Here is a 23,594-nt window from a genome sequence, read left to right on the forward strand (position 1 = left end):
AAAAGACATCAGCCACGCAAGTCTGAGTGTACGTCAGCAGTTTTTCTCTTCTGTCAGACACTGACAGTCACTCAACTAGCCATGTCAGCTAACATTTTTTTTACATTGGTAACTTAGTCTAGCGGCCAGCTATCTATACTTTTAGTAAGCATGGTCAAATTACTGACCGGGTTGACCCCATTGATCATCAGATATCATATTTAAAACTGCAAACATTTGTCTCCACCCCATGGCAAAATGAGTAGAGTTGCAGGGGGTACATAGATGTGGGTACACAGACCCACGAGCCACTGCGGACCCTCATGTTGAGTTCCAATTGTTTGTGGCCTCTACCCTGCACTACAGGAACACGCGTTAGTGCCACTCACTCACACAGGGAGAATAGTTTCTGTGCATGTTTTTGCTACCTCAGACAGATGCACAACTGAGAACCACAGGAAGTTGTAAACCAGAGGGCACAGAAGACTGCAACAAAATATCTGAATCTAGATCTTTATTACTACAAAACCAAACAACAACCAAAAAAAAATCTAGCAAGATTTCCAGAAGTATGTTTGTCATTGTGTGTGTTTTGTGCACGGCTGTGATGTGATATCATCATTAAAACAAGGTCAACAATTTGAAATAGCTGCCTGGTTGTGATCATGGTAATAATTAAATTCCCCAAATTGTAAAAAATATATTTGAATTGGCATGTTTTTTAAACCAGCAAGTGTAACTCTTTTTTTTTTTTTTTTACCAGTGTTGTATCTACAGGCATGCTTGCATCAGATATGCATTGGGGTATTTCATTTTACGTACGTTTTTTTCTTGACAACAAATGTATCCACTTAATTACGACGTCAGAATAGCCAATGCTAAAGCATTTTTACATGTCTTTAAAAACAAAGAGGGCGACAGAACAGGGGTTACTGTAATACTGTCTTTTAAACAGCAATATAACATTTGAACTGAGCAACAGAGAAACCATTAGTGGGGAAAGGTATCTAGGATACGCCTCAATATCTCTTTCTTTGTATCCAGACTGAGCTTTCAGTAAACACACACAAACAACGCAGTTCAGGGACAGGATGCATTCAGTTCAGGGACAGGACACATTCAGTTCAGGGACAGGACACATTCAGTTCAGGGAGAGGACACATTCAGTTCAGGGAGAGGACACATTCAGTTCAGGGAGAGGACACATTCAGTTCAGGGAGAGGACACATTCAGTTCAGGGAGAGGACACATTCAGTTCAGGGAGAGGACGCATTCAGTTCAGGGAGAGGACACATTCAGTTCAGGGAGAGGCCACATTCAGTTCAGGGACAGGACGCATTCAGTTCAGGGAGAGGACACATTCAGTTCAGGGAGAGGACACATTCAGTTCAGGGACAGGACGCATTCAGTTCAGGGAGAGGACACATTCAGTTCAGGGAGAGGACACATTCAGTTCAGGGAGAGAACACATTCAGTTCAGGGACAGGACGCATTCAGTTCAGGGAGAGGACACATTCAGTTCAGGGAGAGGACACATTCAGTTCAAGGAGAGGACACATTCAGTTCAGGGAGAGGACACATTCAGTTCAGGGAGAGGACACATTCAGTTCAGGGAGAGGACACATTCAGTTCAAGGAGAGGACACATTCAGTTCAGGGAGAGGACACATTCAGTTCAGGGAGAGGACACATTCAGTTTAGGGACAGGACACATTCAGTTCAGGGAGAGGACACATTCAGTTCAGGGAGAGGACACATTCAGTTCAGGGAGAGGACACATTCAGTTCAAGGAGAGGACACATTCAGTTCAGGGAGAGGACACATTCAGTTCAGCGAGAGGACACATTCAGTTCAGCGAGAGGACACATTCAGTTCAAGGAGAGGACACATTCAGTTCAGGGAGAGGACACATTCAGTTCAGCGAGAGGACACATTCAGTTCAGGGAGAGGACACATTCAGTTCAGGGAGAGGACACATTCAGTTCAGGGAGAGGACACATTCAGTTCAGGGAGAGGACACATTCAGTTCAGGGAGAGGACACATTCAGTTCAAGGAGAGGACACATTCAGTTCAGGGAGAGGACACATTCAGTTCAGGGAGAGGACACATTCAGTTCAGGGAGAGGACACATTCAGTTCAGGGAGAGGACACATTCAGTTCAGGGAGAGGACACATTCAGTGTTCCCACATTCCCAAGTCAACACGAAGCAGTGACATTTTTCAGAAAAAAAGAGGACAAAAGAGAAAAAGCATATAAATTCAGAAACTGTTTCAGTCTCTTTTACTTGATGAAGAAGAGGTGATATAAGAAGAGAAGCACATTTTGTCTTGAATGTTACATTTCATATCCTCCTTCAGATTTTCAAGCTTTAAGAAGAAATTATCCTATATATGCGCTGCAAGACTTGTGCTATTGGGACATATTGGGGCATTTGAGGAATCAACAACTAACAACAATAATAATACTAATAATTAATAACAATAATAATAATGAGAGGCAATCAGCTTGGAGAGAAATAGGATAGGGAAGGAGGATAGGCTTCTGTATGTGCTTCACAGGGAGTAGAGAAAAATCCACCTTTTATTTTCAATGGTCCTTACTCTTTTTTTCTCAAACAAGTAAAATAGAGGGATTTTACAAGTAGCTGGAGTGAGATGATGGGGCAGCAAAAAGAGCTACTCCAGTGTTACCTCTCACCCCACCACACCCTCTCTGCAGTCCTGTACATGAGTTTCAGGGGATCCATTCCTCCCTTCAGTCGCCACTCTTCTCCGCTCGTTCTCTTCCAGCCAAGGGCTCTGTCTCTGGGGTAGCCAGCAGCGGCAGCCCTGGGTCAGGTCTGGAAGAGCTGGAGTTCTTTCAGTACATGATGGGAGGCTTGGTGTAGGGTCTGTTCTCTGTTAGGGAAACAGAAACATCAGTTAATCAAGCCATCCATCCTTACTACCTCTATTAAGTCATCCATCCATCCTTACTACCTCTATTAAGTCATCCATCCATCCTTACTACCTCTATTAAGTCATCCATCCATCCTTACTACCTCTATTAAGTCATCCATCCATCCTTACTACCTCTATTGAGTCATCCATCCATCCTTACTACCTCTATTAAGTCATCCATCCATCCTTACTACCTCTATTAAGTCATCCATCCATCCTTACTACCTCTATTGAGTCATCCATCCATCCTTACTACCTCTATTAAGTCATCCATCCATCCTTATTACCTCTATTAAGTCATCCATCCTTACTACCTCTATTAAGTCATCCATCCATCCTTACTACCTCTATTAAGTCATCCATCCATCCTTACTACCTCTATTAAGTCATCCATCCATCCTTACTACCTCTATTAAGTCATCCATCCATCCTTACTACCTCTATTAAGTCATCCATCCATCCTTACTACCTCTATTAACAGATATAAAATGAAAATTCTCCCTAGTATTTTTCCACTGAGTAAGGTTTGCCCTGAGAAACACATTTGCCATGTATACTTGTTGAAGATGTTGTCAGTATGAGTATTACATTTTGGAAAGTATCTCTTCTGCATATAAATAAAGTTGTTTACTCTCCAGAGGGTGTATATATTTCAAATGATGTGAAACTGAGTTTGTGATTTTTCAAGTTTTCCACGAGCATGAGAATAAAAGTTCAAGAGCAACCAATGGATTAAGTATCTATCTCCTTTAATGAAATGTGCGTCAGGAATAATATGGGCGATTAATCATTTAGTGTTAGTTGTCAACAGGAGGGGACAGCTGAAAGGAAAACAGCTGGACAACAAAGTGACTGGAGTCAGCAGCTGCGTGTTAATCTCTACATGGTAGTGAAGTACCGGTAGATCATCTCGCTGGGGATGGACAGAATGGAGAGTGGGTCTGCATGTTTCATATGTGTTCTGGGAACTGGGAAAAGACAACAGAATATAGGATGAAAAAGCACTGTTCGGTGGTGTTGGAGGAGAGGACCAGAACGAGAGAAAATGAGAGAGGGATGTACTGTCTGTCTGTCTGTCTGTCTGTCTGTCTGTCTGTCTGTCTGTCTGTCTGTCTGTCTGTCTGTCTGTCTGTCTGTCTGTCTGTCTGTCTGTCTGTCTGTCTGTCTGTCTGTCTGTCTGTCTGTCTGTCTGTCTGTCTGTCAGTACTGTCCGCCTGTACTGTCTGTACTGTTATGTATGTATGTCTGTACTGTCCTGTCTGTCTGTCTGTACTGCATGGCTGTACTGCCTGCATGTACTGTCTGCTTGTACTGTCTGTACTGTATGTATGTATGTCTGTACTGTATGTATGTCTGTCTGTATGGTCTGTCTGTACTGTCTATACTGTCCGCCTGTACTGTCTGTGCTGTCTGCACTGTATTTATGTATGTCTGCACTGTCTGCCTGTCCTGTCTGTCTGTACTGTATGTATGTCTGTCCGTACTGTCTGCCTGTGCTGTATGTACTGTCTGCCAGTCCTGTCTGTCTGTATGTGTGTCTGTCTGCCCGTCTGTACTGTCTGTATGTATGTGTGTCTGTCTGTACTGTCTGCCTGTGCTGTGCTGTCTGTACTGTCTGTACTGTCTACCTGTCCTGTCTGCCTGTACTGTCTGTGCTGTCTGCACTGTATGTAGGTCTGTCTGTCCTGTCTGTCTGTATGTATGTATGTATGCCTGTCGGTACTGTCTGTCTGTACTGTCTGTACTTTATGTATGTATGTATGTCTGTACTGTATGTCTGTACTGTCTGTCTGTCTGTCTGTCTGTCTGTCTGTCTGTCTGTCTGTCTGTCTGTCTGTCTGTCTGTCTGTCTGTCAGAGTAGAAAGACGAGAAGAGCAACACTCCTTGATTCTCAAATTTTATTCCAATGTTAATATGTTAATATGTACGGTCAGGATGACAACGGTCAGGATGACAACGGTCAGGATGGCAACGGTCAGGATGACAACGGTCAGGATGGCAACGGTCAGGATGGCAACGGTAAGGATGACAACGGTCAGGATGGCAACGGTCAGGATGGCAACGTTCAGGATGACAACGGTCAGGATGACAACGGTCAGGATGACAACATCTGACATTGTGTTTACGTCTGTTCTATCTGCTGTGTTTAACCTTCTCAGAATGTGCAGGGTGACGTGGAAACGTGTAGTGTGCTGGCAGAATGGCTGTTGTGTATGTTGCAACTCCTCTGGGAACTCTCCTCAGCAGCTCCATATTTAACACGGCTCTGGCCCTCTGGCCCTATTCTTTTCTGCATAGACTGCAAACGGCCTAATTGCAGCCGATCTGGGACTGCCATAAAGGTTCACCTTGATATTTCATGCTCGCTCTTTTTTGCCAATTAGTGAGTTGCAAACTTGGAAATGAACGGTACCCAAGGGTCTCATTTGGTGTATGTAAGTATAGTGTTTGTTTAGAACTAAAGCAGGTTAGGAGATTTTTGGTTATTCCTGTAGGTGAAGATGCTGAAAGGTTGTTTAAGGAACAGGTGGTTGTGATAGGTGCCAGAGTGAAGACGAGTGTGTTATTGTGGTAACACCTAGAGTGTTGAGGTCCTCATTTATCCTTTCTGGGTCCTTCTCGTTGATGACTTTTCTCTCCCCGTGTCACCCCACAACTCCTCTCTCACCCCCATCTCCCTCTCTCTCACTCTCACCTCTCTCTCTCTCTTTACTCTCACCCCACCTCCCTCTCCCTCTCTCTCACCCTCACCCCAACTCCCTCTCTCACCATCACCTCCCTCTCTCTTCCTCTCACCCCCACCTCCCTCTCTCTCACCTCCCTCTCTCTTTACTCTCACTTCCACCTCCCTCTCTCTCACAACACCTCCCTCTCTCTCACATCACCTCCCTCTCTCTCACATCACCTCCCTCTCTCTCACATCACCTCTCTCTTTACTCTCACTTCCACCTCCTTCTCTCTCACCATCACCTCACTCTCTCTCACATCACCTCCCTCTCTCTCACATCACCTCCCTCTCTCACACATCACCTCCCTCTCTCTCACATCATCTCCCTCTCTCTCACATCACCTCTCTCTTTACTCTCACTTCCACCTCCCTCTCTCTTCCTCTCACCCCCACCTCCCTCTCTCTCATCTCCCTCTCTCTTTACTCTCACATCACCTCCCTCTCTCTCACATCACCTCCCTCTCTCACATCACCTCCTCTCTCTCACATCACCTCCCTCTCTCTCACCATCACCTCCCTCTCTCTTCCTCTCACCCCCACCTCCCTCTCTCTCACCTCCCTCTCTCTTTACTCTCACATCACCTCCCTCTCTCTCACATCACCTCCCTCTCTCTCACATCACCTCCCTCTCTCACACATCACCTCCCTCTCTCTCACATCACCTCCCTCTCTCTCACATCACCTCCCTCTCTCTTACATCACCTCCCTCTCTCTCACATCACCTCCCTCTCTCTCACATCACCTCCCTCTCTCTCACATCACCTCTCTCTTTACTCTCACTTCCACCTCCTTCTCTCTCACATCACCTCCCTCTCTCTCACATCACCTCCCTCTCTCTCACATCACCTCCCTCTCTCTCACATCACCTCCCTCTCTCTCACATCACCTCTCTCTTTACTCTCACTTCCACCTCATTCTCTCTCACCATCACCTCCCTCTCTCTCACATCACCTCCCTCTCTCTCACATCACCTCCCTCTCTCTCACATCACCTCCCTCTCTCTTCCTCTCACCCCCACCTCCCTCTCTCTCACCTCCCTCTCTCTTTACTCTCACATCACCTCCCTCTCTCTCCATCACCTCCCTCTCTCTTCCTCTCACCCCCACCTCCCTCTCTCTCACCTCACTCTCTCTTTACTCTCACATCACCTCCCTCTCTCTCACATCACCTCCCTCTCTCTCACCTCACCTCCCTCTCTCTCACATCACCTCCCTCTCTCTCACATCACCTCCCTCTCTCTCACATCACCTCCCTCTCTCTCACATCACCTCCCTCTCTCTCACATCACCTCCCTCTCTCTCACATCACCTCTCTCATTTACTCTCACTTCCATCTCCTTCTCTCTCACATCACCTCCCTCTCTCTCACATCACCTCCCTCTCTCTCACATCACCTCCCTCTCTCTCACATCACCTCCCTCTCTCTCACATCACCTCTCTCTTTACTCTCACTTCCACCTCCCTCTCTCTCACCATCACCTCCCTCTCTCTCACATCACCTCCCTCTCTCTCACATCACCTCCCTCTCTCTCACATCACCTCCCTCTCTCTCACATCACCTCCCTCTCTCTCACATCACCTCCCTCTCTCTCACATCACCTCTCTCTTTACTCTCACTTCCACCTCCCTCTCTCTCACCATCACCTCCCTCTCTCTCACATCACCTCCCTCTCTCTCACATCACCTCCCTCTCTCTCACATCACCTCTTTCTTTACTCTCACTTCCACCTCCTTCTCTCTCACCATCACCTCCCTCTCTCTCACATCACCTCCCTCTCTCTCACATCACCTCCCTCTCTCTCACATCACCTCTCTCTTTACTCTCACTTCCACCTCCCTCTCCCTCACCATCACCATCACCTCCCTCTCTCTCACATCACCTCCCTCTCTCTCACCCCACCTCCCTCTCTCTCACCATCACCTCTCTCTCTCTTTACTCTTACCCCACCTCCCTCTCTCTTTACTCTCACCCCACCTCCTTCTCTCTTTACTCTCACCATCACCTCCCTCTCTCTCACCCCACCTCCCTCTCTCTTTATTCTCTCTCTCGTCTCTTAATCGGCTTGTAAAATGATGTCACCTTCGTTTGTATTCAGCAGTTTCTGTTACCTCCACTCATATAGATTAATAAAAAAGACACAGGTCGGCATAATAAACCAACACACAGAGGAACCTGAGAAAGCGTAAAAAGCTTTTAGGCCCAGAAGTGGCATCTCAGCAAGGACAATCAAACCTAATGAAATCAGTTGTCAGTGCTAAGCTTGCAAAACTGTGAAGTCCAACTTGGGAGTGAAGCGAGGTGTAATTAGATTCCTCTCAGTATAATGGATGGGCTGTGGGGGAGGAGGGGCCGGACAACATACCCCTAACTGGAGCTCTTAAACCCCTGTGAGAGAGTCAGTCGACTCCCAGTCCCTAAACAGCCAGGAGCTCCAGGAGAGGCCCCACGTGTCCAGCCGCAGCATCCCCACAGACAGACACCTCTGCTGGGCATGGTAGTGGCGAGGCACTGGGCAGTCTAGTAGTGGACCGAGACTGGACAAACACACCTCATCAGCATGATGGGATTCCAAGCTGGCACAGTTGAAACAGAGCTTCATTTAATAGCACTGTAATTCAGATGGATTGCTACCTAGTGAATGTAATCGTTGACAGGTAGGAAGGGAATAGATGTAACGAACGCTTTCATAATGGTAGTTCAGATTTCATCAGCCAATCGCGATGAGGCTTGAATGCCATATTACAGAGATGATTCTCTTTTAAAACTTTAGTCAAAGGAAAGTTCTTCACAGCAGTAGAAAAAACACAGGAAGAGGATAGATTTACTTAACTAGTTTTAATAAGCAGTTACACGGGGACTAAAGGCTTTTGGGAAATGGTCTCATAATGTAATTCAATACTCCTGTTGCATTGTTGTAACATGCTTCATGCTCATCACTGGCCAGTGCAGGTGAAATATGGACCTCTCTCTCTCTCGGGAGTGGTGTTTGGTGCATGCTGGGAGTTGTATGAGCGAGTGTTGTCTGGAGTTAGATCGCCTGTTTTTCCCTACTTGTTTTACTTTTCTTGGTGGTTTTTCTTTTTCTATGCATGATTACGGTGATGATTTATTTTATTTATTTGTTGTGTGTTTTTCTTGTCCGAATTGCCCTGGCTTTGGCAGGGATGACGACCCACATGGGGACGCCATCTCTGTCACTTCGGCACTGCTTTAGGTGTGTTACTGAAGCTACTGTCACTATGGAGTTTCTGGTTGCCGTAGGAGAGAAGGTAGGATATGAGAATGTTGCATATGCATCGCGGATGAATAAAGCGGTGGTGGGTTTTCTTAAAGAATAGCATCTTGTTGATTGGATGGTTGAGCATGGTGTACTTCTTAAAGAAGAGCGTCTTGTTGATTGTATGGTTGAGCATGGTGTACTTCTTAAAGAAGAGAGTCTTGTTGATCGTATGGTTGAGCATGGTGTACTTCTTAAAGAAGAGCGTCTTGTTGATCGTATGGTTGAGCATGGTGTACTTCTTAAAGAAGAGAGTCTTGTTGATCGTATGGTTGAGTGGTGTACTTCTTAAAGAAGAGAGTCTTGTTGATCGTATGGTTGAGCATGGTGTACTTCTTAAAGAAGAGCGTCTTGTTGATCGTATGGTTGAGCATGGTGTACTTCTTAAAGAAGAGAGTCTTGTTGATCGTATGGTTGAGCATGGTGTACTTCTTAAAGAAGAGAGTCTTGTTGATTGGATGGTTGAGCATGGTGTACTTCTTAAAGCAGAGTGTCTTGTTGATCGTATGGTTGAGTATGGTGTACTTCTTAAAGAAGAGCGTCTTGTTGATCGTATGGTTGAGTGGTGTACTTCTTAAAGAAGAGCGTCTTGTAGATCGTATGGTTGAGCATGGTGTACTTCTTAAAGAAGAGCGTCTTGTTGATCGTATGGTTGAGCATGGTGTACTTCTTAAAGAAGAGAGTCTTGTTGATCGTATGGTTGAGCATGGTGTACTTCTTAAAGCAGAGTGTCTTGTTGATCGTATGGTTGAGCATGGTGTACTTCTTAAAGAAGAGCGTCTTGTTGATCGTATGGTTGAGCATGGTGTACTTCTTAAAGAAGAGCGTCTTGTTGATCGTATGGTTGAGCATGGTGTACTTCTTAAAGAAGAGCGTCTTGTTGATCGTATGGTTGAGCGTGGTGTACTTCTTAAAGAAGAGCGTCTTGTTGATCGTATGGTTGAGCATGGTGTACTTCTTAAAGAAGAGCGTCTTGTTGATCGTATGGTTGAGCATGGTGTACTTCTTAAAGAAGAGCGTCTTGTTGATTGGATGGTTGAGCATGGTGTACTTCTTAAAGAAGAGAGTCTTGTTGATTGTATGGTTGAGCATGGTGTACTTCTTAAAGAAGAGCGTCTTGTTGATCGTATGGTTGAGCATGGTGTACTTCTTAAAGCAGAGTGTCTTGTTGATCGTATGGTTGAGTATGGTGTACTTCTTAAAGAAGAGCGTCTTGTTGATCGTATGGTTGAGCATGGTGTACTTCTTAAAGCAGAGTGTCTTGTTGATCGTATGGTTGAGTGGTGTACTTCTTAAAGAAGAGCGTCTTGTTGATCGTATGGTTGAGCATGGTGTACTTCTTAAAGAAGAGCGTCTTGTTGATCGTATGGTTGAGCATGGTGTACTTCTTAAAGAAGAGCGTCTTGTTGATCGTATGGTTGAGCGTGGTGTACTTCTTAAAGAAGAGCGTCTTGTTGATCGTATGGTTGAGCATGGTGTACTTCTTAAAGAAGAGCGTCTTGTTGATTGGATGGTTGAGCATGGTGTACTTCTTAAAGAAGAGAGTCTTGTTGATCGTATGGTTGAGCATGGTGTACTTCTTAAAGAAGAGAGTCTTGTTGATCGTATGGTTGAGCATGGTGTACTTCTTAAAGAAGAGCGTCTTGTTGATCGTATGGTTGAGCATGGTGTACTTCTTAAAGAAGAGCGTCTTGTTGATTGGATGGTTGAGCATGGTGTACTTCTTAAAGAAGAGAGTCTTGTTGATCGTATGGTTGAGCATGGTGTACTTCTTAAAGAAGAGCGTCTTGTTGATTGGATGGTTGAGCATGGTGTACTTCTTAAAGAAGAGAGTCTTGTTGATTGGATGGTTGAGCATGGTGTACTTCTTAAAGAAGAGCGTCTTGTTGATTGGATGGTTGAGCATGGTGTACTTCTTAAAGAAGAGCGTCTTGTTGATCGTATGGTTGAGCATGGTGTACTTCTTAAAGAAGAGCGTCTTGTTGATCGTATGGTTGAGCATGGTGTACTTCTTAAAGAAGAGAGTCTTGTTGATTGTATGGTTGAGCATGGTGTACTTCTTAAAGAAGAGCGTCTTGTTGATCGTATGGTTGAGCATGGTGTACTTCTTAAAGAAGAGAGTCTTGTTGATCGTATGGTTGAGCATGCAAACACCCGGCTCTGAAACAGGTTATGTCGTTTCGGCGACAGGTGTTTATGTTTTTGGACTCACCGGAGCAGACTTAGGAGTTATCGTTTAAAGTCAAGTATGACAATAGACTGTATATGACTTATGCTAGTACGGGTAGTCAACGGTGTTTTGAGTGTGGGGATGTTGGCCATAAGCAACATGCTTGCCCAAAAAGGGAGAAGGTGGAGGGAGGGTCGCAGGTGGTCCTCGTAACGCCTAGGCCCACTGACGTAGCGAGACGTGGGCCGACAATGGTAGAGCAGTCACAAGCACCTGTTGCTGAGGAACAAGTTGTCCGTGTTGAGGGTACGGAGTTCCAGTTTGTACCAGAGGGGAACTTAGCATCTGATGTGCAGCAGAAAAATATTGTTGTAGGAGGTAAGGACGGATCTGGGGAGCCATTTCCTCAGACTGGTGAGGAGATGCTCAGTAGTAATGGGGTACAGGAGGGGGTTCATGTTGGGCTAGTCTCCCAGGTAGTGGAGGAGATGCCCACTACGAGTAATGGGGTACAGGAGGGGATTCATGTGGAGCTAGTCTCCCAGGTAGTGGAGGAGATGCCCACTACGAGTAATGGGGTACAGGAGGGGGTTCATGTAGAGCTAGTCTCCCAGGTAGTGGAGGAGATGCCCAGTATGAGTGATGGGGTACAGGAGGGGGGTCATGTAGAGCTAGTCTCCCAGGTAGTGGAGGAGATGCCCAGTATGAGTGATGGGGTACAGGAGGGGGTTCATGTAGAGCTCAGCTCCCAGGTAGTGGAGGAGATGCCCAGTATGAGTGATGGGGTACAGGAGGGGGTTCATGTAGAGCTCAGCTCCCAGGTAGTGGAGGAGATGCCCAGTATGAGTGATGGGGTACAGGAGGGGGTTCATGTAGAGCTCAGCTCCCAGGTAGTGGAGGAGATGCCCAGTATAATTGATGGGGTAGAGGAGGGGGTTCAGGTTGGGCTAGTCTCCCAGGTAGTGGAGGAGATGCCCAGTATAATTGATGGGGTAGAGGAGGGGGTTCAGGTTGGGCTAGTCTCCCAGGTAGTGGAGGAGATGCCCAGTATAATTGATGGGGTAGAGGAGGGGGTTCAGGTTGGGCTAGTCTCCCAGGTAGTGGAGGAGATGCCCAGTATAATTGATGGGGTACAGGAGGGGGTTCAGGTTGGGCTAGTCTCCCAGGTAGTGGAGGAGATGCCCAGTATAATTGATGGGGTACAGGAGGGGGTTCAGGTTGGGCTAGTCTCCCAGGTAGTGGAGGAGATGCCCAGTATAATTGATGGGGTACAGGAGGGGGTTCAGGTTGGGCTAGTCTCCCAGGTAGTGGAGGAGATGCCCAGTATAATTGATGGGGTACAGGAGGGGGTTCAGGTTGGGCTAGTCTCCCAGGTAGTGGAGGAGATGCCCAGTATAATTGATGGGGTACAGGAGGGGGTTCAGGTTGGGCTAGTCTCCCAGGTAGTGGAGGAGATGCCCAGTATAATTGATGGGGTACAGGAGGGGGTTCAGGTTGGGCTAGTCTCCCAGGTAGTGGAGGAGATGCCCAGTATAATTGATGGGGTACAGGAGGGGGTTCAGGTTGGGCTAGTCTCCCAGGTAGTGGAGGAGATGCCCAGTACGATTGATGTGGTGCAAGTGGGGAGTGTTGAGAGGGATGTGGCCGGGGGGAGTCAGTGGTCTGTGGCCTCAGCTGAGGAGGATCAGGAGAAGGAAATGGATATCTCTTTTGATATGATAGCAGCAGGCGACGACTCAATTTTCAATTTAGAGGAGGTAAATGGGTTCCTGGATCAGACTTTTGGGAAATCTGTCAAATTGCCAGATTTTTTAGATGTTGATAAGTTTGTGAGGTCAGCTGTGACGTTACAGAAGACGGTGGGGTTAGACCAGTTGAGTGAGAAGAAGCGTTTTCGCTTGAGGAAATGTGTTACTGCTGTCACAGCAGCAAAAGGTAGTGGGAAACGTGGTCAGGTTCAGAGAAAATTAAAACGATGATGATCATGCCTCATAGAGTGTTTTTTCTCTTTGTCTGGTTTCTCTGTAGTTTCTTCTGCTTTTCCTTTCTCTTTTCTATATGGAGGTACTAAGGGGAGGTTCTCTCAATATTAAGGAAGGGACAGGAATAAGAGGGCTTGGGTATTAGAAGTAATACAACAGAAAAGACTTCATGTGTTTTTTCTACAGGAGACACATAGTGATGAGGCCAATGAGGTTGACTGGGGTATGTGGTGGGAGGGGCAGCATGTACTCAGTCATGGAACTCATTTCAGTGCTGGGGTGGCAATTTTGTTTTCCTCAGGCTTAGGGGTGAATGTGGTGTCTGCAACAGAGATTGTCAAGGATCGGGTTTTATTGGTCAAGGCAGATGTTATGTTTTCATTTTATTTAAATGTTTTCTGTTTATGCTCCTAATGAGGGTACAGAGAGCATTGTTGAATTTGATCAAATAAAGGAAACCTGAAGACAGTGTGACCAAGAGGGGTGTATGGTTTTAGGGGGGGACTGTTGACCGCACTGCTGAAGAACCTCACCTGCGGTCAGCCACCTGCCTGTCTGGTCTATTAACTGAGTTTGAGCTTTCTGATGTGTAGAGAGTCAGGAAGGCAACGGTTAGGCAGTACACATGGTTAAAAGTTAATGAAGGTGGTGTCAGTGCAGCAAGGTTAGACAGGTTGTATGTATCTGATCACTACTGTAGTAGGGTTGGAAGGTTAGACAGATTGTATGTATCTGATCACTACTGTAGTAGGGTTGGAAGGTTAGACAGGTTGTATGTATCTGATCACTACTGTAGTAGGGCTGGAAGGTTAGACAGGTTGTATGTATCTGATCACTACTGTAGTAGGGTTGGAAGGTGTGCCATTACTCCTGTGTGTTTTTCTGATCACCATAATGTGTCTGTTGATATTCACTTGTCCTGTCCACGAAGGTCATCACCTTATTGATATTTTAATGTTAAGTTGTTACATGATGTCATGTTTTGTGAAAAGTTTGTTGTTTTGGGAAAAATGGAGGGTTACGAAATGGAATTTTGAGTCCTTGAGACAATGGTGGGAGGTTGGGAAGGCCCAAATATGAGTGTTTTTTCACCTAATACATTTATTGCACTTTTGGTTAGAGCCTGTAAGTCAGCATTTCACTGTAAGGTTGTATTCAGCGCACGTGACAAATAAACTTTGATTTGATTTGAACAGTATACTGCTCTGTCTCGTATTGAAGTTAGAGACTATCAGGTCCCTTGAACAGGACATCAAATCTATTGAATTGAAGTTGCTCACTCAGAATGACCCCGGACTAATGAACATACAGGACAAGAGACATGAACTGAGGTCGTTTTTACATGAAAGAGTGAAGGGTGCCTTGATTAGGACAGTCGACATTGCAACGCAAACAGATGGTCTGCCTTTGTCTCCCTGATGGGAAGATGACCACGGATGACGGTGAGATGCACCAACATGCCGTGGATTTCTACTCTGCCCTTTATAAGGCGGAGGATTGTGATTCTCTGTGTACTGAACAATTGTTACATGGACTTCCTCAATTGGGCCCTGAGCAGAGAGTTGCTTTGGACTCTGACATTACTCTGCCCGAGCTGCCCACTGCAGTTATGCAGCTCTCATCAGGCCGAGCTCCTGGCATCGATGGTTTACCATCTGAGTTCTATAAGATCTATTGGGGAGGATTTTTATGAAGTGGTTCCTGTAATCCTGTCAATGTGCTGTGCTTTCATTGGTGCCAAAAAAGTGGGATTTGGCTCCTTGTCACGCCCTGACCTTAGAGAGCCGTTTTATTTCTCTATTTGGTTAGGTCAAGGTGTGATTTGGGGTGGGCATTCTATGTTATTTGTTTCTATGTTTTGGCTGGGTATGGTTCTCAATCAGGGACAGCTGTCTATCGTTGTCTCTGATTGGGAATCATACTTAGGCAGCCTTTTTTCCTTTGTATGGTGTGGGTAGTTATCTTTGTTAGTGGCACTATAGCCCTAGTAAGCTTCACGGTCGTTTCTTTGTTTCTTGTTTTGTTGGCGACATTTACATAAATAAAGGAAAATGTACGATCACCACGCTGCACCTTGGTTCGGTCATTTCCACGACGACGATCGTGACACTCCTCTAAAACATTGGCGACCTGTTGCATTGCTGTGTGCATAATATACAATTTTATCTAAATGTCTCTCAAACAGGTTGAAAGAATATCTGGGGCTGTTGGTCCACAAGAACCAGTCTTACCTGACCGCTCTATTGTTGATGACTTCTGATGTGAATGTGGGTTTACTTTCTTTGGATCAGGAGAAGCCTTTGACCGTGTGGACCACCAGTACTTGTTCAAAACAATGAAAGCCTTTGGTTTTGGGGATGTTTTTTTGTCTTGGATGAGTTTACTGTATGTTGGGGTCTCATGTATGATGAAGGTGGGGGTGGTTTGAGCTGCCCCATCCCCATCCAAAGGGGCATCAGGCAGGGATGCCCAATTTCAGGACAGTTATAATGTCTGGCAATTGAACCAATGCTTTGTTTTTTAAGAGCGAGGCTTACTGGTTTCTCTGTGGCAGGGGTAATGAAGGGTCCCACGATAGCACTGTCTGCATATGCAGATGATGTGACCGTTTTTATTACAGGGGGTGAGGATGTTAAGGTTCTCTCAAATGCTTTAAAGGTGTATGAGGGGGCCTCCTCAGCTAGAGTCAATTGGGGAAAGAGCGAATTGCGGTGGGCAGGTCAGATTCAGACGGGGTCCGCTCCACGGTTACCACGGGGGCTTCAGTGGGGCAGAGATGGGATGAAGACTTTTTTTTATTTTTTAGGCTCCGATGTCTTTCAGAAAAATAACTGGGAGGGTGTAGTGGAGAAAGTGTGTGCCAGATTGTCAAGGTGGAAATGGGTGCTGCCCCAGCTGTCTTATAGGGGAAGGGTGCTGGTAGCCAATAATCTAGCTGCCTCTACCCCGTGGCACAGACGAATGATTTTACAGCCACCGGTGGGTCTGATACAAGAGCTTCAGAGGACCCTTGTCAATTTCTTCTGATCTGGACATTGGATTAAAGCTGCGGCCCTGTACCTGCCACTGCACGAGGGTGCTTCCAGCTTCAAGCAGCTCAGAGGCTGTTGTACAGTTGTGACGGTTCTAGCTGGGTCGACACAGACTATACTGTACATTGATGAGGAGAGCGGGCTGATTAGACAAGCACCTTTCCTCTTAAAGCTAGGGGGGGTGATTTGTCTGGCCTGACTCCATTTTATGAGTCTGTTATGCAGGCTTGGAGAGTTTTTGTCAAGTCCCGTAAGGCCGGCACGCCACCAGGGATGTGGCTTTTTGAAGAGCCTCTTTTTTACAACACTGCTATCCAGTCCCGTGCTCTGGGTTCAGCCAGCCTACGTTCATGCCTGTTAGGTGTGGGGTGTACCAAGCTGGATCATCTGATGCGGAGCAGGAGCAGATCGTTGGAGGAGCTGGGAGAAAGAGCGGGGATCCGATCATCTCGCCTACTGAGGGGGGGTCGTCGCTGAGGTCTGCGACTCCTTGCCAGTACTTCATCAGCAGTATGTGACTGACACTTCCAATTCTGATCGGTGGACGGAGGGTCTGGATGATGTGTTCCCTACCCTGAATGTTAGTGCTGCGGCGGGGGCATTAGAGGAGGAAGGAGGGTCTGGATGATGTGTTCCCTGTGCTGAATGTTAGTGCTGCGGTGAGGGCATTAGAGGAGGAAGGAGGGTCTGGATGATGTGTTCCCTGCGCTGAATGTTAGTGCTGCGGTGGGGGCATTAGAGGAGGTAGGAGGGTCTGGATGATGTGTTCCCTGTGCTGAATGTTAGTGCTGCGGTGGGGGAATTAGAGGAGGACGGAGGGTCTGGATGATGTGTTCCCTACCCTGAATGTTAGTGCTGCGACGGGGGCATTAGAGGAGGTAGGAGGGTCTGGATGATGTGTTCTCTGCGCTGAATGTTAGTGCTGTGACGGGGGCATTAGAGGAGGACGGAGGGTCTGGATGATGTGTTCCCTACGCTGAATGTTAGTGCTGCGGTGGGGGCATTAGAGGAGGTAGGAGGGTCTGGATGATGTGTTCTCTGCGCTGAATGTTAGTGCTGCGGTGGGGGCATTAGAGGAGGACGGAGGGTCTGGATGATGTGTTCCCTGTGCTGAATGTTAGTGCTGCGGTGGGGGCATTAGAGGAGGTAGGAGGGTCTGGATGATGTGTTCCCTGCGCTGAATGTTAGTGCTGCGGCGGGGGCGTTAGAGGAGGACGGAGGGTCTGGATGATGTGTTCCCTGTGCTGAATGTTAGTGCTGCGGTGGGGGCATTAGAGGAGGACGGAGGGTCTGGATGATGTGTTCCCTGCGCTGAATGTTAGTGCTGCGGTGGGGGCGTTAGAGGAGGACGGAGGGTCTGGATGATGTGTTCCCTACCCTGAATGTTAGTGCTGCGGCGGGGGCGTTAGAGGAGGACGGAGGGTCTGGATGATGTGTTCCCTACCCTGAATGTTAGTGCTGCGGCGGGGGCATTAGAGGAGGACGGAGGGTCTGGATGATGTGTTCCCTACCCTGAATGTTAGTGCTGCGGTGGGGGCGTTAGAGGAGGACGGAGGGTCTGGATGATGTGTTCCCTACCCTGAATGTTAGTGCTGCGGCGGGGGCATTAGAGGAGGACGGAGGGTCTGGATGATGTGTTCCCTACCCTGAATGTTAGTGCTGCGGCGGGGGCGTTAGAGGAGGACGGAGGGTCTGGATGATGTGTTCCCTACCCTGAATGTTAGTGCTGCGGCGGGGGCGTTAGAGGAGGACGGAGGGTCTGGATGATGTGTTCCCTACCCTGAATGTTAGTGCTGCGGTGGGGGCGTTAGAGGAGGACGGAGGGTCTGGATGATGTGTTCCCTACCCTGAATGTTAGTGCTGCGGCGGGGGCGTTAGAGGAGGACGGAGGGTCTGGATGATGTGTTCCCTACCCTGAATGTTAGTGCTGCGGCGGGGGCGTTAGAGGAGGACGGAGGGTCTGGATGATGTGTTCCCTACCCTGAATGTTAGTGCTGCGGTGGGGGCGTTAGAGGAGGACGGAGGGTCTGGATGATGTGTTCCCTACCCTGAATGTTAGTGCTGCGGCGGGGGCATTAGAGGAGGACGTGGGGATGCTGCTCTCCTTCAATACCCCGGAGCTGGGGGAGTTCAAGGCAGTGGGAAAGAAGGACATGTACATAATCTGTGTAAAAGTGTCCCGTGTTTCTTCCCTGGAAGGGGTAAAATCGACGAGGTGGGCGGATGTGTTTGGTCCAGGTGCCTCCCCAAAAGGCTGTTGGTGGTCTTTATATAAACTGCCTATTGATAAGAGAACAGCTGACCTCCAATGGAGGATAATACATGGAGCCATAGCCACCAACATGCATCTGGTACACCTGGATCCTACTGTTGGGGAGGGGTGTCCATTCTGTGCTGAGTCTGTAACTCTGGCACATCTGATCTGACAGTGTCCCTGGTTGGTCGGGATGATTGACCTGATCAATAGCTGGTTCTCAGCTCTGGGAGAGGTTTTCTCTTCTCAACAGTTTATATTTGGGCTAAAGTACAGGTTTAGTCGAAGGGGTGTAGTTCTCTTGCTTAAATTAGAAATATGGAAAACATGAAAGAACAGTATTCGGGGACAGGGATCTGTGGACGTGGTGGGAATGCTGGAGGGAATGTTGGCAGCGAGACTGAGGGTTGAGTTTGCCTACAACAAAATGGTTAACAATATTGATCTGTTTATGAGTATATGTGGTATTCAGAGGCTGTTGTGTTTAGTTACTCTGGAGGAGGATTTAGTGTTGTGTTTTTAATTGATGTGTAACTATGGTTTTGTTTGAGTGTTTATCGTGTTGTGAGTTCCCAGACCCAATAAAGGTTATTTAAAACTCAAACTCTCTCTCTCTCTATCGTCTCTCTCTCTCTCTCTATCGTCTCTCTCTCGTCTCTCTCTTGTCTCTCTCTCTCGTCTCTCTCTATCGTCTCTCTCTCTCTCTCTCTCTCTCTCTCTCTCTCTCTCTCTCTCTCTCTCTCTCTCTCTCTCTCTCTCTCTCTCTCTCTCTCTATCGTCTCTCTCTATCGTCTCTCTCTCTCTCTCTCTCTCTCTCTCTCTCTCTCTCTCTCTCTCTCTCTCTCTCTCTCTCTCTCTCTCTCTCTCTCTCTATCGTCTCTCTCTCTCGTCTCTCTCTTGTCTCTCTCTCTCGTCTCTCTCTATCGTCTCTCTCTCTCTCTCTATCGTCTCTCTCTCTCTTTATCGTCTCTCTCTCTCTCTATTGTCTATCTCTCTCTCTCTCTCTATTGTCTCTCTCTCTCTCATCTCTCTCTCTGTCTATCGTCTATCGTCTCTCTCTCGCTATCGTCTCTCTCTCTGTCTCGCTCTCTGTCTATCTTTCTCTCTATCTTCTTTCTCTCTCTGTCTATCTTTCTCTCTCTCTCTGTCTCTCTCTCTGTCTCTCTCTGTCTCTGTCTATCACTCTCTCTGTCTATCGTCTCTCTCTGTCTATCGTCTCTCTCTCTCTGTCTATCTCTCTCTCTGTCTATCTTTCTCTCTCTCTCTGTCTATCTTTCTCTCTCTCTCTGTCTATCGTCTCTCTCTCGCTATCGTCTCTCTCTCTCTTTCTCTCTCTGTCTGTCTATCTCTATCTTTCTCTCTCTCTGTCTCTCTCTGTCTCTGTCTATCACTCTCTCTGTCTATCGTCTCTCTCTGTCTATCGTCTCTCTCTCTCTGTCTATCTCTCTCTCTGTCTATCTTTCTCTCTCTCTCTGTCTATCTTTCTCTCTCTCTCTGTCTATCGTCTCTCTCTCGCTATCGTCTCTCTCTCTCTTTCTCTCTCTGTCTGTCTATCTCTATCTTTCTCTCTGTCTGTCTCTCTCTTTCTCTCTCTGTATGTCTCTCTGTCTATTTTTCTCTCTCTCTCTGTCTATCTTTCTCTCTCTCGCTGTCTATCTCTCTGTCCATCTCTCTCTCGCTGTCTCTCTCTCTGTCTGTCTCTCTCTTTGTCTGTCTCTCTCTCTGTCTGTCCCGCTCTCTGTCTGTTAGTTTCTCTCTCTGTCTGTCTCTCTTGCGTGTCAGGGGAGGAGTGCTGTCTGTCTATCCCTCACATGGCCATCAGCAGTTCTCCTTGCTGCCCTAAAGGTCAGAAATGCCTGGCCCCATAATCCCCGTCTCCACGCTGTCGTTAGTAACAACTGGCTCACACAGGAAAGCGGAACACTCAGGGTCATGAAAAATACATGGATTTACAGGGCTAGCACAGGAGAATGTCAGAGCATTATGTCTTACTATAAGGAACACGGCAGTAACTGGGATTAACAATGAAATCCTAAGGGGGTTGTGTTTGTGTTTTTTGTGTGGTCGCTGCAACACTGTCAATATAACCAGCCATGAAACATGTCTGTGAACCTCTGTCTACATCTCTGATGTTATGGTTAAGGTTCATAGTTTTAGCTCTGAGTTGTTTTAGGACTGAAGTCTCATAGGGGTATATGAGAGAGGTAACATGTTTAGGTAATTCTGGGTGGAGGAGGAGGGGAGAGTGGAGGAGGGTGGAGGAGGAGGGGAGGGGGGAGGGTGAAGGAGGAGGAGGGGAGGGTGGAGGAGGAGGTGAAGGTGGAGGAGGAGGGGAGAGTGGAGGAGGGGAGGGTGGAGGAGGAGGGGAGGGTGGAGGTGGGGGGTTCTACAGAGAATGGAAGCTTGAAACATATATGCAACACCATCAGTTTGAGAGCGAGAGAGACAGAGAGAGAGAGAGAGAGAGAGACAGAGAGAGACAGAGACAGCGAGAGACAGCGAGAGAGAGACAGCGACAGAGAGACAGCGAGAGAGAGACAGCGAGAGAGAGACAGCGAGAGAGAGAGACAGCGGGAGAGAGACAGTGAGAGAGAGAGAGTGAGAGAGAGAGAGAGAGAGAGAGAGAGAGAGTGAGAGAGAGAGACAGCGAGAGAGAGAGAGCGAGAGAGCGAGAGAGAGACAGCGAGTGAGAGACAGAGAGAGAGAGAGAGAGAGTGAGAGAGAGAGACAAAGAGAGAGAGACAGAGAGAGACAGAGAGACAAAGAGAGAGAGACAGAGAGAGAGAAAGAAAGAAAATAAAAAAAGGAGAAAATAAAAAAAGAGAAAGATGTGTATGTGGGGTTTGTGCATGCCACATCACCCCCAGTCCCCACTTCACTCCCTTCCCCTGACTCTGACCCCTCATGTGAGGGTACTTTCCAACATTCACAAGTTCATCCAAATAATGTCACTTTGTGGTGGCGTATTGTTCTTTTCTGACTATATTTGGGAGTAGAGAGTCAAGAGTCAACCCAAAGCCCTGTTCCCTCCTTGCGTGCTGACCCCCCAGATCTCAGGACCAGAGACAGAGAGGGAAGCTGCTTACCCTGTACACCTGAGTTGTCCTGCTGGCTGCCGTTATGCTCTGGCTCAACCTCCGGTATCACTGCCTCTGAAATGGAACACAGACATTAGGTCAAGACACCTACGTCTTTCCTCTGTATCCAGACAATCTCTGCAGGACCCACATATACCAGGTGGAGGAGAAATTCTGTCCAAGAGACAAATTATGTTTCAAGTAGGGGGGGTGCTATCTGAGATCGTACAGAAATAGGGGTTGGATTTAGCTATATTTAGTCTGCAAACATTACGAGAAGTGGCCAGATAGTTCACACAATAATGTATTAGTCCCAACAACGTCAGATAAAAGAAAACCCAACGCATTTCTGTTTAATTAATGTTTAATCAGCCTTGGAAATAAATGCTCTGCCCACTGAAATGTTTAGAGATGTATCGCTCTTTTTTTCCTTCTGTATTCCTGGTAAGATATTCAGAAAAAAACAACTGAAAATGAGGAAGCTATCGAAACAATTTACCGATTTAAGTGTTTGAATTTACAGTGTTTATGATAAGTATCTGTATCCATTTCCTTTCAGGGTAACAATGCTAATGGACTGGAAGTAATAACGGCTAGGACCGCTGCACTGATGACATGAAACTAAATATCTGTGATGCTTTCACAGAGAAGAGTGAGGAAGACAAGTATAAAAAGAGGTGGGGGAGAGAGAGAGAGAGAGAGAGAGAGAGAGAGAGAGAGAGAGAGAGAGAGAGAGAGAGAGAGAGAGAGAGCAGTGAAAGATAATAGGAACAGGATGAGAAAGAGAGGAAAAATATGATTAAATAAATATGGAGGAGAGGAGGGGAGGAGGAGAGTTGAAGATGAGGAGGAGGAGAGGGGGAAAGGTAAAGAGGAGGAGGAGGAGGAGAGGGGAAAGGTAAAAAGGAGGAGGAGGAAAGGTAAAGAGGAGGAGGAGGAGAGTGGAAGGTAAAGAGGAGGAGGAGGAGAGGTAAAGAGGAGGAAGAGGAGAGGGGAAAGGTAAAGAGGAGGAGGAGGAGGAGAGGGGAGAGGGGAAAGGTAAAGAGGAGGAGGAGGAGAGGGGAAGGTAAAGAGGAGGAGGAGGAGAGGGGGAAGGTAAAGAGGAGGAGGAGGAGGAGAGGGGAGAGGGGAAAGGTAAAGAGGAGGAGGAGGAGAGGGGAAGGTAAAGAGGAGGAGGAGGAGAGGGGGAAGCTAAAGAGGAGGAGGAGGAGAGGGGAAAGGTAAAGAGGAGGAGGAGAAGGGAAAGGTAAAGACGAGGAGGAGGAAAGGTGAGGAGGAGAGGGGAAGATAAAGAGGAGGAGGAGGAGAGGGGAAAGGTAAAGAGGAGGAGGAGGAGAGGGGAAAGGTAAAGAGGAGGAGGAGGAGAGGGGAAAGGTAAAGAGGAGGAGGAGGAAAGGTAAAGAGGAGGAGGAGGAGGAGAGGGGAAGGTAAAGAGGAGGAGGAGAGGGGAAAGGTAAAGAGGAGGAGGAGGAGAGGGGAAAGGTAAAGAGGAGGAGGGGGAAAGGTAAAGAGGAGGAGGAGGGAGGGTAAAGACGAGGAGGAGGAGAGGGGAAGAGGAGGAGGAGAGGGGAAAGGTAAAGAGGAGGAGGAGGAGAGGTAAAGAGAAGGAGTTTAGAGAGCATGGAGGCTTACCGTTGAGACTCATACGGAGGTTCTCTGGGGAGGTGACTGTTTTGAGGGCCTGCTCCACCTGCTCACGGCGCTTGGACTCAAACTCCAGAGCCTCCTGCAGTTTCCTCTTAGCCTTCTTCTCCTTTTTCAGACGCTTCTGGATGGTGGCTGCACAGGGACAGATGGAGGGGGAGGAGGAGAGAGCCAGTGAGTTGACAAGCTCACCTCAACTGAGGCAAACTGAGAAAATCCTTTGTGTCTGTGAATCTCTAGTGCTGTCTCCTAGACCCAGTACTAGAACCGGTACCCCATCCCAGCCCAGCCCAGCCCAGCCCAGCTGCACATCCCTAGCCCAGCCCAGCCCAGCTGCACCTCCCTATCCCAGCCCAGCCCAGCTGCACCTCCCTATCCCAGCCCAGCCCAGCCCAGCCCAGCTGCACATCCCTATCCCAGCCCAGCCCAGCTGCACCTCCCTATCCCAGCCCAGCCCAGCTGCACCCCCTATCCCAACCCAGCCCAGCTGCACCCCCTATCCCAGCCCAG

General features: G+C 47.6%; 1 protein-coding gene across 8 annotated transcripts in view; it reads right to left on the bottom strand.

Moving 5' to 3' along the window:
* Positions 1 to 478: 478 nt before the first annotated feature.
* LOC139552705 (dachshund homolog 2-like) overlaps positions 479 to 23,594 on the bottom strand; it is a 282,108-nt gene continuing 258,992 nt past the window's right edge. For all 8 annotated transcript variants that reach the window (XM_071364709.1, XM_071364708.1, XM_071364705.1 and 5 more), the window contains 3 exons: positions 23,073 to 23,219; positions 21,450 to 21,515; positions 479 to 2,877 (listed from right to left, as the gene is read on the bottom strand). In XM_071364709.1, coding sequence (XP_071220810.1) covers positions 2,840 to 2,877; positions 21,450 to 21,515; positions 23,073 to 23,219 — 251 coding nt within the window. In that variant the 3' untranslated portion in view covers positions 479 to 2,839. The remainder of the gene's footprint in view (positions 2,878 to 21,449; positions 21,516 to 23,072; positions 23,220 to 23,594) is intronic.

The sequence above is a fragment of the Salvelinus alpinus genome, chromosome 24, assembly GCF_045679555.1.
Source record: "Salvelinus alpinus chromosome 24, SLU_Salpinus.1, whole genome shotgun sequence".
NCBI classification, from domain to species: domain Eukaryota; kingdom Metazoa; phylum Chordata; class Actinopteri; order Salmoniformes; family Salmonidae; genus Salvelinus; species Salvelinus alpinus.